This window comes from Chinchilla lanigera, unplaced genomic scaffold (genome assembly GCF_000276665.1).
Source record: "Chinchilla lanigera isolate Chin_1 unplaced genomic scaffold, ChiLan1.0 scaffold00010, whole genome shotgun sequence".
Lineage (NCBI taxonomy): Eukaryota > Metazoa > Chordata > Mammalia > Rodentia > Chinchillidae > Chinchilla > Chinchilla lanigera.
In genome coordinates, this window is record NW_004955411.1 from 33,655,073 (window position 1) to 33,670,386 (window position 15,314).

Consider the following 15,314-nt stretch of genomic DNA (forward strand, 5'->3'; position numbering starts at 1 on the left):
CCGGGGCCCTAGCGCCCGCGCCGCACCAGTGCGCCCCGCCGAGGGCTCCTTAAGTTTCCTCCGCCGACGCCCGCCCGCCGAGGAGGGACCCGCCGCCCCGGGGCCTCTCGTTCCTTCCCGCCCCTGCTCTCTCTTGTCCGCCCTTTCAATCCTCCCGCCGTCAGCGCGCGCACTGCCCTCGGGAGCGTTCCCTCGCCCCTCCTGTCCGTTTTCCCCTCCTCCCTTCGATTTTACTCGATTGTTTATTATTTGCTGGGGGGCGGGCGCGGGGGGCGGAGAGGGGCGTCTGGGGCCTGGAGACCGGTGGCCGGGGCCAGTCAGCGCACGGCGTAGCTTGACGAGTAAGCGGCGCAGCGAATGGCGACGCGGCGCCGAGCCCCGGGGTCACGCGCGCGTGGAGACAATGACATCATCTGTTTGTACGCGTCGAACTAGCTTGGTGCGGGGCGGGGCCGTGCGTCACTTGAGTGACGGGTCCTGCGCAAAGCCCGGAGCCTGGAGCCGGCAGGGTGGGCGGACTCCCGCGTGCCTCCGCGGCTGGAGCCTTTTGTGTATCGGGTTGCTGCGGAGCTCACTTCTAGACTCTGACGTAGCTTAGGGTCTTAGAAGGAGTTTGTAAAAGAAAATAAAAAGGTCTTAACCGAGTGGGTCGGCTTTGGATGTGCATGTCGCGTTTGGTGCATTCTTAAAGATACAAATGAACGATACGGGACATAGGGTAAGGACTTGAGATGCTCCCGTTCTTGTTCTAACAGAAGAGGGCCGGTTTCTTCCCTAAGAAGCCAGAAATGCACAGCTGTTTTATTGTTGTTTACAAATTACAGTAAAATTCTTTTACACTTTCAGTCCGGAATCTACTCTTCACGTTTAGGATGGGGGAATAATTTGCTTTCTCCCGGAGTTCCACTGTCCCTCGTTTGCTATTAAACCCATGAGAAACGAAACACGTCCAAGGTAAGGGACTCAGTGCACACCTTTTGGTGCCCGATGAAATCTGAGGTCATCAGCTTATCAAAGTCGTGCAGGCACCAACCTCTTCGCCAGCCAGTATTTCCACGCCGAGGCAACCCTTGCCATCTGCGGTCAGCATCTTATCTCGGGTGTTACCTGGTGTCGGGTTCCAATGGGGAATCAGACACCAAGGCGGGCAGCCCGGGGACCCCTGGTGCCAGGCGCCTGGCCAGACTCTCGGAGGCCACGCGTCTGCGCCCCGGGGAGCGTTCGGGGCTCAAGGCTCAGAGCTCACTCCCCCACCCCCGCTCTCCCGGGCCGGCGCCGAGCTTTGTTGTCGTAGAGGCTCCCGCTGGGGAGGAGGAGCCCGCGGAGTCCCAGCCCGTTGCGCGCGCCCAGACACCCGTGCCCGCAGTCCCGCGGAGCAGGGCCGCGCAGGCGCGCACGAGCACACACGCGCACTCACACACGCACACAGGCGGCACACTCGGCCCCCGCCCCAGCCCTCCCCCTGGGCGGGGACCCGCCCGCTCGCCGTCAGCCTAGGTTGAGGCTCCCTGCGTGTCTATAACTTTGTGCTTCTGCCGCGGCCGCCCTGCTCGTGGAAGGGAGGCGGAGGAATGTGGAAGGCGGCGGCGCGCAGGCTGACAGGCGGTTCCTCGGGCGGGCTGCAGCGGCCGGAGCGCCTCTCCTTCGCCAGGGTCGCGCGCCCTCTCCTCGCCGCGCCCGGGGCCCGCGCGGGATCGTGCGTCCTCCCGCCTCGTCCCTGAAGGGAAGGAGCCGAGGTAGGCGCCGGAGCTGTGCAGCGGGGCGGCCGCCTTCGCGGTGACTCCGGATCTGCTTCCGAGCTGGGCCAGCGCTTCCCTTTTCCCTCCCCGTGACTCGATGTGCGCGCCCCGCTGCCTCCCGCTAGTGTTTTTAAAGGACTTGAGGGAAGGGGGAAACTGTCAAGATGGCAGCAGCGGGAGCAAGGAGGTGATGAACGTGCTGTCCGGGTTTTCTGGCAGCCCGGGAGACTTGGCGCTTCCCGACCTGTTGGAAGATTTATGTTCCGACTTGTTCCCACCCCGCCCCCTGTTCCTGGCTGGGAAGGGGGCGGAGGGCGCCGCGTCCGCGCGAAAATAAACCACACAAGCCCCCGGAGTGGCCGTGCCTGTAGGGCTCGACTCTTTGCGAGCCCCCGCCGGGCTGCCTGCCCCCTTCTTTGCTTCTCTTTTCCTGGAAGTGGTGGGGGCCGGTCTGCGCCCAATCCGGGCCGGCGGGCGGAGAAGGGAGAAAGGGGTGCTCGCGCCGTCCCAGGGCTCGGACCACTCCGCTGGAGGGTCGCAGGGGCCGCGGGCCGGGAAGCGGGAGAAGAGTGTGGACCCCACGGACTTCGGCGGCAGCGCCGCGCGCGGGCTGGAGCGAAACATAAACAAACGCACGCCCGATTGGGCTCCGACCGGGGCTCGGCTGCCTCAGCGCGGTCGCTGCCCACTTTAAAGGCGCGGCCCGCCCCTCCCCTCCTCTCCTCTCCTCTCCCCTCCCTCGCCCCTCCCCCTAGCCCGGGAGAGACCTGCAGATCTGGTGGCGGCGGGGGAGGGGGCTGCCCCGCGCGAGGCCGTCCATTCGCTCGCGGCTCCCCCGCGGCCCGGCCAGGGGGCGGCGTCTGCTGCGCCAGGTTCGCCGGACGCACGTCCCCAGGTCTGTTCCTGGGAGGCCGGCGCGGTGCGATCGCGGAGCGCGGCGGCGGCGGCAGCTGGCGGGCGAGGGCTCGCCGAGGGCTGGGCTCCAGCCCGGGATAACCAACTCTCCTCCTCTTTCCTCTCACGCTTGCCCAGGCGGCGGCAGCCACAGCAGCGGCGCCCGGGAGCCCGAGCCTTCGCGGCGCCCCGTCCCTCCCCCGCTGCACCCCGCCCGGGCGCGAGAGGAGAGCGCGAGAGCCCCAGCCGCGGGCGGGCGGGCGGCGAAGATGGCAGAGGTATCGGCCTCCCCGGTCCCGGTCTCTCCGCTCGAAGTGGAGGTGGACCCCGAGTTCGAGCCCCAGAGCCGTCCGCGCTCTTGTACGTGGCCCCTGCAGAGGCCGGAGCTCCAGGCCAGCCCGGCCAAGCCCTCAGGGGAGACAGCCGCGGACTCCATGATCCCCGAGGAGGAGGACGATGAAGACGACGAGGACGGCGGCGGCCGGGCCAGCTCGGCCATGGCGATCGGGGGCGGCGGGAGCTGCGCTCTGGGCTCTGGGCTGCTCCTGGAGGACTCGGCCCGGCTGCTGGCTCCCGGAGGGCAGGACCTCGGGCCTGGGCCGGCAGCCGCGGTGGGAGTGCTGAGCGGGGGAACACAGACGCCGCTGCAGCCTCAGCAGCCCCTGCCGCCGGCGCAGCCGGGGGCAGCTGGGAGCTCTGGGCAGCCGAGGAAATGTTCTTCGCGACGGAACGCCTGGGGAAACCTGTCCTACGCCGACCTGATCACCCGCGCCATTGAGAGCTCTCCGGACAAACGGCTCACTCTGTCCCAGATCTATGAGTGGATGGTGCGCTGCGTGCCCTACTTCAAAGATAAGGGGGACAGCAACAGCTCTGCGGGCTGGAAGGTGCGTACCCACCCTGGGCTGGCGGCCGGACCCGCCAGGCCTCCTGCGCAGCGCGAGGCGCGCCCGGAATCCGTCGGACCGAGCGCCAGAAGGGCGCGGGGGTGGGGTGGGGGGGTTGGCAGGGGCTCCTCCCCTATGAGGCTTTGTTTTGGGGGGCTCTTTTTGGCCCTTAGGGGAGGGTAACGAAAGGACAGGCTTGGAGCGGGGCAGGAAGCTCCAGGGGAAGCTTCAGGCCTGATCAGGTGGGGGGCGGCAAGGGACGCTGACGAGGGAAGGACAGACAGGATTGCATTTGCTGAATTACTGGGACAGCGGCGGGGTGGTAGGTCGGTGGCTAACTTTGAAAAAGACTTCGCCCTAGTCGGGTGGAGCGACGGAGCTGCTTGGGGGATATTTGGCACTCCGTGCCGGAGGAGCAGCTGGATATGTGGCTTCCGCGGGGTCGCAGGAACATGGTGCTGGATGAATGACAACCTTTGGAGCCTAGCTTTCAGACCGTGAATGTTAACTCCAGCAGGCGCATCGATCCCGGTAAAAAAAGTAATGATGGCAACGCTTTTCAGCCTGGTTCCTTTTCTTCACCTTTACTCCTCCGAGAAGTTGGTCCTGTAAAACAGCCCCAGGTAACCTGTGAAATGTTTTGGGGCCAGTTTTGCCACCTCAGTATAGACTGGCAGCACCTGCTGCTCCCTCCCAGGCCTGGACGCTGGCATGTTCATTGCGGGAAGCAGGCGTGGAGGACTGGGCCAGCACTCAAGTGAACTCTTAGGTGGAGAGGGAGATTTGATGACAGGGCTGGGCCATAATGGCTTCTACCTATGGAAGAACCTGAGCAGACTCCACGGTTCCTTTTCTGCCTCTTGGGGCACCGGACACGTGGTAGGGAGAGAGGTGTGGAAAGGCCTATGATGTAATCACTTCCTGCAGTTAGTTGGGCATCCAAAGAGATTAACTCCTTTGCCCCTGCTGGGCAGCTGATAGCCAGCTACCTCTGCCTGGGCGCCTTCCTGGCCTCAGCCCCCAAGATATGTATGTGCCAGAACCAGGCAGATGGGACTCCTGGGAGTCCTGCATGATTGGAGATCTCTTATCACTTGCTCGTATTTGAAATTTTTTTTCTTTTTTTTACTGAAAGAGGTAGTTGCTTTCTCCTTCAGTCCCTTCATCTTCATTGGGAAGCCCTGTGTCTTACCGGGATCCAAGCTGCCTAGTTGTGTGACATAAGAACCCTGTAATCTTATTGGAGCGTGGAATTGAGGCCTTGGAGAAGAGCTTGTATATGAAAAAGCTAATGAATTTAGAGTAGGAAACATTTTAATTTACTTTTAGGAAACCCTTGCAAACAAAGTGCCTATTTGGTGTTCGGTTTTTTTTTTTCTTTCCCCCACAGCTGGTGTTGGAGAGGTCTTGTTTAAATACTTTAAATGATATGCTTTGATGTTACTGCCACAGATCTGTCTCATTTTTACATGACACAAATGCTGGCATTATGAATCTTATAGTTCTAATTTTCCTGCTTTACAAAGGAATGCCGGTTGTGTGATCTGAGGGCTGTTTACAGAAAGGAAGAGAGTTTCCTGTCAAAGAATTGCTAATGCGATAGCTTTCAAAACTGGGTTTTCCAAGTGGCTGGCAAGAGTTAATCTCCTCCATTTACAGAATCTGAGAAGATAGTTTTGGTGCTTTGGAATGTATTTCAAATTTCTTACCTGTGAAATTAAGCTCTGCATCTTTGCATATGGTGTGGGAACTTGTTAAAAATTAATTTTTAACTTTAAAAAAGTTAGTGTAGAAAGGGTGGCCACCTTTCTAAGATTTTAAAGTAATTACAAAAGTAACTCAGTACCACAGATAACATTTCTTGCTATTGTTTTTGTAGTTAAAGAAAATAAGTTTAGTAAATTTAATTTTTTTTTTTTTTTTTTTTTTGGTTTCTCCGGTACCGGGAACCGAACTCACGACCTTGCGCTTGCCAGGCAGGCGCTTTGCCGCTGAGCTAAATCCCCAGCCCTAAATTTAATTTTTTAAAACGTTTGTGTGAAAAAGTGGTGTTACCAGAAGTAACCATAAAATGAGCTTGAGCTGCACTTGCTATAGCTTGCAGGATCTGCAATGGAGATATCAGACCTAGTCATAAATGGCTCTATGTTATATCCTTTTCTCTCTCTGTCTCTCTTTCTCTTTCTCTCTTTCTCTCTCGTGTGGTTTCTTTTTCTGTCCTCACCATCTCATTTCTCTTCAGCTAAAAACCTTATGAAATACTACAAATTGAAATTCTTGAGATTTAATGTGGGGCACATATCTTAGGATTATTCTTTAGAGTATTTTTATCATTTCTATTTTTGGGCTATCATGTGGCAACTAATCTTTGAAGACAAAAGGCATATAATTTAGTTCCAGTTTTTGTAAGATGATCTTCATCAAAAGGTGCAGCCATGCAGGAACTTCCAAATCTTTTGATGATGAAGAGGGCCTTTTGAAACTGGGGCTGGTTTCGTGTTCTGATTATGACTAATAGATCTTCCTTGTGCTTGTGGTGTAGTGAGGGTAGGAGAAGAGGGAAAAGGGAGAGATCAGGAGCTAATTGTGACTCATTTCCATGCATCCAGGGTTAGAAGTTGCTCCTTGTCAGGGTTAGTCATATTGGAAGCAGGCACATGCATTTAAACCACAGTACTTTCATTCTGAGTTCTGCATTTAACTTCTAAAAATGTCTAGGATTCAGGTTAGCCTCTTCTAGTCATGTATACATCCTGGGTGTATATGGAGAGGCTTGGCCTTCCTTCTTTTGAGGCTTTTTGAGCAGTTGTATTATAAGACCCTGTAACCAGAGTTACCACCCTGAGATGTCAGAATGAAAGAATTAGAACAGGGGCCTTGGAGACTGGAATTTAGACTAGTGCTTTTCGTCCCTGGTTGCACCTTAGAATCATTTGGGGGCTTTTGAGTAATACTAGTACCCAGAAATTCTGATTTCATTGGGCCGATATGTGGCTTACCAGTAATGGTTTGGTTTTGTTCAGTTTTTCAGGTGACCCTAAAATATAATCAGAATGAAGTTCAGTGGCTTATGTTAACCCTCTTACTTTATTGGTGAAGATTCTGTTCTTCAAGAAGGTAGTGATCTAAGATCACACAGCTAGTTAGCATAAAGGTAATCAGTAGTTGCAGTTCTAGAGGTCTTCATTTTTTTTCTAGATTAAGTTTATTGGTACATTTTAGATATTCATCACATTCATTATAGGGAATTTGTACTTGTACATGATATAACTTGGTTCTTTTTTCTATCCTAGTCTCCTACTCACCCCAACCCCTCTTCCCTTCCTTATTTATAAATGCTTTGTTTCCATTTTTTCTTGCTTTTCTCATCATTTTTTTTTGCTTTTCCCTTCCTTCCTTTTCCCCAGGTCTTTGTTCTTTATCAAAGTATTTTAATTTGAACTTTTAAAAAAAATTATTAAGTAATGAATAGTCTTAAATAAGTAGAGGTTGCTTTCTGGAAAAACACATTGTGCCTCAGTCTATATCTTCTTTATCATTTCAGCATCAGAAGGACAGGCGCTGTGAATGGAGCACCATGTTCTTGTAGCTGCACAGTACTTTTTAGTGTGGGTGCTTAGGGACTGCAGAGTGAAGAGAGCTGCTGTAGCAATAGCATTAAACAAAAAGGAAGCTTTAGGTCAGTGTACATTTGTCAGATGCATACTGTGCCAGTGAGAAGGACGATGGCTATCTCACAGGTTCCCTTACCTCAGGCATTAAAGTAGAGATGAATAATCAGATGTGGTTATGAGGGGAAAAGGTTACATTTCCTTTAATTCAGATTAAGTTTACTTGCAGCGCACCCATAGTTGAACTAGCTAGTTCTCTCAGTTCCTCTTGTCTTGTGGAGACTTCTAAGGACTACTTACCAGGAAGCCTATTCATCACTTACTCTTCTGTCCATACCTGCACACTTCTATTTCCCTTCAGTCAGAACAAATCATATTAGGCAGCCATGAGTTCCTGCAGGATGTTGTGTGAAGGCGGTGGCCGTGGCGGTGGCCGCTGCCGCTGCTGCTGCCACCGCTGCTGCTGCTGGGGCTCGTTATTTGAGTGTGAGCCTTCCTTCATGGAGAATGTGTACCTTTATGGCTTCTTGCCAAGATGAAAAGATGAGGCTTACCTGTCATGCACTGCTTAAGTATGTCCTTACTGTTTTTGTTCTTCAGGTTACTTCACCTTACTGAATTAAGAAATGTTAATTTAGCTGCAACTTTGCTTTAAATTTATTTTTAAATTTCAGAATGACCGTGTCATTATAATTCCACGTTGGCTCATAATTTTGAACCCCGTGGCCTTTTGGAGTAGCTCACCAAAGGTCTAGTTATGGTTGTATGTGAAGAATCTGTCTTCTGCTTCCCTGTGTTGCCAAAATGCTGTTTTGTAATTTCCTTTGGCAGTACTGTCTTCGTCAGTGATTCTCAACTAACATACTTCCTCTTTCTACAGCGACAGCACACTAGGGGGACTGTTTTTCCTCTTTTTGAAAGCTGTGTCATTGACCTATGAAGTGAAGAAATTGGCTCTTTTAGTCTTTGATCTGTAAGCCCATGTAACAGAGAGACTTTTTAAAAAAGAAGCTAAGTGTGTGTTTTCATGTGTTTATTTCCTTCTCAGAAAATGAAATGAAACTATAGCAGACTTATTTTTAGGAGATTTTAGGAGGGTTCTATTTTAAGAAAATGACACCATAGAACATCTTGTAGTTAAACTTTTTAGTATTCTGCTTATGAGTCTTACTTAAAACCTCTACCAGATACTTTTATTTGGAAAATTAATGAATAGGCCTTGGCCAACTAAAAAGTTTTTCACGTAGACTGCCAAAAAACCCCCAGAACATCAGACACCATCCATCTAAAGCTTTCGGTGGCAGTGCAAAGATAAGATAGTATAGGACCGTGCATTCTCTGAGCACCCTACTTGCCTAGTGCTGGTGCCTCAGATTACAGATTTTTAGGGCTGGAGAGAAAATGGAATTTATTTTATTTTCTCCCTCACTTGTCTTGCTTGTGTGACACAAATTTGATCCTATTCTTGACCCTTCATTTCTCTCCTTTTCTCCCTGATTCACAAATTGAGGGGCCCCATTGAACCACTTTGCTTTGTTGGTGCTGGGAACACACATAATAAAAAGGTACATAGTATCCCTGGATGTTACAGCTGGCTTGTAGGAAGTGAATAAAAGATGGCAGAGAGAAAAGCATTTTTTACCCATTTGCATCACATCCTGTTTTATTCATTCAACAAGTATTTATCAGAAGCATACGGTGCACAGGGCGTTCTGCCAGGCTCCAGGGGTATGGTGGTAGCACTAGGCAGATAAGGTTTGACTTTATAGGAGTTCACATTCCAGTGGGGAAGAGACAGACAATAAGCTTGCAAGGTTGTGCTTTGTGAACTTGTCATTGTTGCCCATTCTCTTTGCCTTTTTACGTTTGTACTTGTGTTCCCTCCCTGCTTCAGCTTTGCAGAAAAGTTCCTGGCAAAAGGTACACAGTAGGCACTGGGCATAGCTTGCAGTGGTCTTTAGTTTGCTGAAGATCATTTGGAGCTTGCTGTAGAGATACAAGGCCACTGTAATATGGGTCCTTTTGGGTCTGTTTGAGAGAAGTTTGGTTTTTCCTGGGCCCATCTATGTTTGAGCCGCCCTGCAGCCCTGGACTGATGTGGGATCTCCAGTTCTGTTTCTGGGTGCCTGGTACTGGTACAGGATGGGTCTATCTTGGAATGGATGGGGAACCTTAATATGGCTGACTCGTTTGCTTGTTGCCTGAAATTCAGGACCAGAAGAGGTGTTAAAGGTCATCTATCTTTATTTTGTAAATGAGGGAGAAGGCTGGGACAACGTGAGTCTCGGGGCCTCAGAGCTAGCAGGGCTGGAGTTGAGAGTGTTCTGTGTGGGCCTCGGGCACTGCCACCGTAGCCAACTATCGTGGTTTCACAGCTGTTGGTATCAGTACTGTTTACACTCAGGTTTGCAAGCGCTTGCTTCAGTTGTTCTCCTCCTTTCCTCTTCTACTTAGCTTGCACTAGAGAGGCTGTTTCCCTTTTTGCATTCTCTGTCAGCACTCTTGGTTCAACTTGCTGAAAAAAATCTTCTCTTTCAGTCCACCTCCTCTGCCCACCGTGTGACTCCTGCCTGTTTCTTCTGTCATTTTCCCATGATTCTTGTGTATTTCCGAGTATAGGATAAGAGTTTTGAAATGCTTCTGATACTTAAAGCTGTTTTTTGGACCATCGTGTCCTCAGTCCGTAAGGATGGCCTTGTTCTGGGACTGTGACAGTGAAAGGGGGTTGATTCTGTGACTCACGAGTGAGCTGATGCCATGTATGGAGTCTTGGATATTTTCTTGCAGTATGAGGAAGCCTTAGACCTGCTAGCATTGTGTTGGTACAATAATTGTGAAATGATGCTCTCCAGTAGGAGAAAGAACCAGCCTACCAGGCATCTGTAGAGGACTGGGATATGGTGTCACTCTTTCCTAGTTAATCCCAAATGTATGACTGGAGTATGTTTCAAGCTAGGATTTTCTAGAGTACATGCATTCTGCTTTTCACAGGCTTTGTTTGAGAAACAAAAGAGAGAAATCTTTAGACTTTTTCCCAGAGTCCTTCTGTTACTATGATGGGATACCACTGTAAAGTGAAACAAACTAATTTCTCTGGTGAACTGTGGTCCTTCTAGGAATTCTGCTACTTCTGTGGGGTTACCTTCTGGAGGCTCATGCCTGGATGTCTGGATATGCCTTAGTCCTGCAGTGGAGCACAGGGTGAGGAAAGCATATGCCACATTTGTAGCAGGTAAAGCTGAGGCAGGAGGTGACATCTCTCTCAAAACGTATACATTTGCTTTCTTTTGGAGTGAATCTTTAATAACTCAGTGAGTTGCGTTTGGTGGTGTTCAGTGTATGTTTTGGGAAAACCTCTGTGTGTGTGCGTGCATGCCTGTGTGCTTGCATGCGCAGGGGTGAAATGCACTGTATTTCTCTTTGTGTTTTAGATATTTAGTGAAATTAGTAATTTAGCTCCTGAAACCATTGAGAATTTAAGTTCAGGGCCAGCAGAGGGAGTACATAAGTCTTTAAGCTGATCTCAAGTATTTTTTTCTCCATAAAGCTAAAATAATATTATGATTAAAACAAAAGAACTCTGATATATAGTACTTCCATATAGGCAAATTTTCGTTATTAGAAAAGGATAATTTTGCATGGGATTAGGAGTTAAAAACTAAGATAACTTTTTAAAAGGAAATCCTGACCTTCTAAGACCCATGGCCCACTTCCCACTCCAAATAGTTAAATGAGACTGCTTTCAACTGATACCTTCCCTTGCTGTTCATTTTTCTTGGTACTCTGCTGCTGCTAATGTATGTGAATGTTCAGCTATAGCTAATACCAACTTTTTACAGAGTATGCCGAGGGGTTTGGACCAGTGGAATGGTCTTTTAGTGCAGTTTTGATCGTGGGACTTTAGATATTTCCCATGGTTTCACAGTTTCTAATAAAAGAAAGAAAGGCAAGAATGACATTTTCAATTCCAAGTCAGTAGTTAGGGATCTACTGGAGAGTATAACTTTGGAATTTTACAATTCTGTAATGTTATAATTGGTCGTTTCCCTCCACTTTGCCTTATATGTTGGTGGTAGTAGTTTATTTTGATTGGCAGTTGTGGGTTGAATTGTGTGGTCTTACCCCCCCCCCCACTGCCACCTGGAAGGAGCCTCAGAATGTCAGAATGTGGCCCTATTTGGACATAGGGGCTTTCTAGAAGTAACTGATGTTAGATGAGACAGTTTGAATTATAGTGACCCTAAATCCAATGACTGATGTCTAAAAGAAGAGCAAAGGACATGTGAAGAAGGCCATGTGAAGCTGAGGGTATTGAGGCTACAGGCCAGGGGATATGAGGGTTACCTTAGAGCTACCGGAAGATGGGAAATAGCAGGAACAGGTCTCCCCTGGAGGCTTCAGAGGGAGCGTGGCCGGCCAGCATCATTGATAGCGGACTGCTGGCCTTCCAAACCGGGAGGGAGATTTTTGTTGTTTTAAGCCCTCAGATTTGTGGTCATTTTTAAGGGCAGCCCTAGAAAACTAACCCTGGAGCCTGGGACGGAAGAGAAGGACTGAGGGTTGCAGAGAGAAAAGAAACACAGAAAAGCTTTCTTTGGATTCAAATTAAAATGCTGATAATTTTTCACAGGGTATCATCTTAAAGTTTAGAAGTTAAATTTTTTCTTTCTCTTTCCTCTTGTGAGGGACAGAAGGAAGATGTGAATTCCCTGAGTTTCCCAGTTAGAAATACCAAAACGGGTCCTCGCTCCCGTTTTGAATGAATTGCGTCCAGCACCTACTTGCTTGAATTCTTTTTCCTAGCCTGTGTCGTGGAGCTGATAGTGCTCCTCAGTGTGGCCTTGGGGTTTACACTGAGACCAAGTGGACTGGCTAGAGTCAGTTTCGGTGGGGAGAGAGGAGCCAGGGGTCCAGGGTGGAAGCACAGTGTTCAAGGAGCAGCCTCCCTTCCCTGTGCCTGAGGGGAAGGTGGTTCAGTCCCTTGGTGGTGGTAGTAGGAGTGCTCCGGAATCTCTGGCATCTTCTCATCTTGTCCTGGGTTTAATCAAGCCTTTAAGAGTACCAGACGCCTGAGGCTTCAGGCACACATTTATATCCAAAAAACCCTGCTATCCTAATGAAGCACAGAACTCAGACTGGTTGACCTCCTAGATAGAGCAGCAGGTATTTTCTAGGTACTTAGTAGATGTTTAGCTTGAAATGGTCAGACATATTTAAGAACTAGAACTATGTATCTATTTTCATATTTTAAAATAGTATTTTGGGGGAGAGAGCCAGGGTTGTATTAGAGAAAACAATTTAGTTTTTACAGTAAAGAGAGGAGTCAACATGTAGCTAGTCTCAGGCCTGGTTATTAATAGTTATAATAATATCAATAATAATTATAGGTGTGATTTATCAGGCACTTACTGTGTGCCAAAGGCTCAGGTCGGATTTTATGTCTAATATCGATCCTACAAAATAGACATTTAAATGTAAACCCCAGAACAAGGAGGTGGCTCAGAGAGGTGAAAGCAGCTTGCTTGGAATTTCAAACCAGATTTCTCTGACTCCAGAGCTTGCCTTTTCCATTATCCTCTCCTGTCTCCGGGAGTGTGGGTGGGGCTTTGAGTGGTGAAAGTGCAGCAATGAAAAATTAAACAGCTGCCCTTTGAAAAGTTTCTAGTGTGTGCCACATTCTTTACGTATATTCCTACTAATCCTCACATTCATCCTTCAGAGTGTGTCTTGAATGCTTACCTGCGCAGGTGTGGCTGCCTCAGGGTGATTAACACCTTTGTGTGCTGGTGGGGAGGTGAAGGTGGGCCACCACTTAGAATGTACCTCTCACCCTGGATGTTTGCACAGACTGCTTTTAGGAACCAGGCTACAGTACCTGGGGCCCCCTTTGATGGAGGAGTAGGAGTGACCTGAGAATTGTACCTGAAACTTGCTGGTTTGGGATTCTTACTTCTGTTTGGTCCCTGCCTTGTGTATAATGATTTGTTATGGGTTGGATAGAGGGAGCGCTATTTAGAAATCTCTGAGAAACTCCTGCCTTGGGACAGCAGGACGTCTGTGCTTCTACAGGCTTGAAGCAGGTAGATGCACGGGGATAGCAACACCTAGAAAAGCAGATTTCAAGAAGAAAACCACAATTACAAGTTTTTGGCAGAAGTTCGGCTGTCAAATCAGATCTCATAATTAAAATTATTAAAATATTTTCTAGCAAGGTATAATGGTGCATCCCTATAATCCCAGCTGAGGGATTGTATCTCAGGAAGCAGAGGCAGGAAGATTGCCACGAGTTCGAGGCCAGCCTGGGCTCTACACAGTGAGTTCAAGACCAGCCTGAATTACAGAGCAAAACACTGTCTCAAAAAACCAAAACTGAAAACAAATTTTTTTTCTGAGTTTAGTTACTAGTGAGCTTTAAGGCAGGTGGCCAAGCCAGAAACAGAAAACATTGCATAATGTAAGTTGCTGGCCAGGTTAAAATGTTCATTTCTACTAAAAAGTCTACTGCTTTTGTCTTCAAGGTAATAATATATGTGATCAGGACCCAAAATGATGGCTTGTGGCTAGCAGAATACTAATTAACTGTTCCATGAGGTTCTCTGTATGTTGGGAAAAACTTTTGGGATTCTCATTTTCATAGCAGGTTAGGGAAGTAGTATCTGGACAGCTTCCAGAGGGTCAGCTGCCACCCTGTGATAAACATGAGCAGGTGGGATGGGTCTGCCTGGTGACTGGGTGGAGCAGGTGTCTGAGGAGGCTGGGGGCTGGGGACAGACTGGATAGCGGGTGGCAGTGCTCATGGTGGCATTTTTTCCCTCTTTGTGATACTGGGGAATGAACCCAAGGTTCACAATGAACCACATCCCTAGCTCTTTGAAAATTTTTTATCTTGATATAGGATCTCACCAGGTCTCTAAGTTGCCCAAGCTGGGCTCAAACTCTTCGTCTTTCCTCCTGCAGCCTTCCAGAGAGCTGGGACTACAGGCATCACCACCTCCATGGTAGCCTTTTAAAAAGTACAGCTCTGGATGGATGCCTGACTTTTTAGAAGGACATAAAACTATCCAGTTGAGTTTGTTAGAGGTCTCCTTAGAAACTGGCTTTATATTAAAAAGATCAAGTGGATAGTTAAGGTATTAATTCAGGTAACTCAAATCTCAAAACTGCTTTTCTCTTGAAGTGTTCTACTTGACTGTAAGAATGGCATTTCTTTCTCATAAATTATCTGGATTATTGCCTTGGTTCCTTGTTTCACAGTAGGCTGTGTGGTTGAAACCTCCCATTCACCTTCCTTTCTTTTAATTCAATTTTTATTTTAGTTTAGTATTTTTAAAATGTAGTTTAATTTTCTTCTGGTACTGTAATGGTTTTATAAAGTAAAACACTTTCCTTAGTTCTATTCGAGCTTTTCATGTTGGTAAGTTAGAAGAAGGGGAAGGTGAGGGGGACCAGGAAGGTGAAGAGGAAGAGGAGGAGAAAAAGGAGGAGGAGGAGGGAGAAAGGAAAAAAATGGAATTCTACCTAATTTAACACTCATTGTTGCTGTAGGCCTTCCAGAGTTTTTACTTTGCACATAGCTGTTCTGGACTGCCGGTCAGCACTCACTTCTAACTCAAGGACTTGTTCATCTTACCTTTCATACTTCTGCAGCTGAGTCTGAGTTGGGTGCCACCATTTTTTTCTTTCTTCCTCCTTTTCTTTTAGTAGACCTTTCCTTTGATAGAATGAGAAGGGACTTACCTCTGTTTGCTAGCTGTTTTGTAGGACAATCTCATTAACAGTGTTACCTTGCCATCTTTGAATATACCTGTTATGCAATATACCTATTAAAATATATGTTATACCAATTCTCATATTATTAACTTGCCATATATGGGTATAACTAATATGCAATATACCTATTAGGAATAAAGCTATTACACCTATTATGGTCCACAGACTTAACGTTAAGATGATACTTTTTTTAAAAAAAGTAAAAATGGAAGCTGTGAGCTTAAGCATTCTTCTGAATCTCTTTAGAAAAATAATGATCATTTAGATCAGATGCGTCATTTATGTAACCCTGAGAAACAAGCCCGGAATTGACTTACAAAAATGTCATGGGCCTAATATTTTAAAGCTGTCTTTGAGCAGATACTAGTGTGTGTGTGTGCTGGCTTCAGCATGATTGGGCTCCTAAGCTCCTC

The 15,314-nt window shown here is 48.3% G+C and overlaps 1 protein-coding gene across 2 annotated transcripts in view; it reads left to right on the forward strand.

The window, feature by feature from the left end:
• The first annotated feature begins 885 nt into the window (after positions 1-885).
• The window catches only part of Foxo3 (forkhead box O3), a 114,872-nt gene continuing 100,443 nt past the window's right edge, over positions 886-15,314 (forward strand). The window contains exons 1-2 of one of the 2 annotated variants that reach the window (XM_005377848.2): positions 886-1,736; positions 2,772-3,520. In XM_005377848.2, coding sequence (XP_005377905.1) covers positions 2,903-3,520 — 618 coding nt within the window. In that variant the 5' untranslated portion in view covers positions 886-1,736; positions 2,772-2,902. Of the gene's footprint in view, positions 1,737-2,640; positions 3,521-15,314 lie in introns of those variants that run through there. The other variant, XM_013510798.1, reaches the window with a different exon arrangement.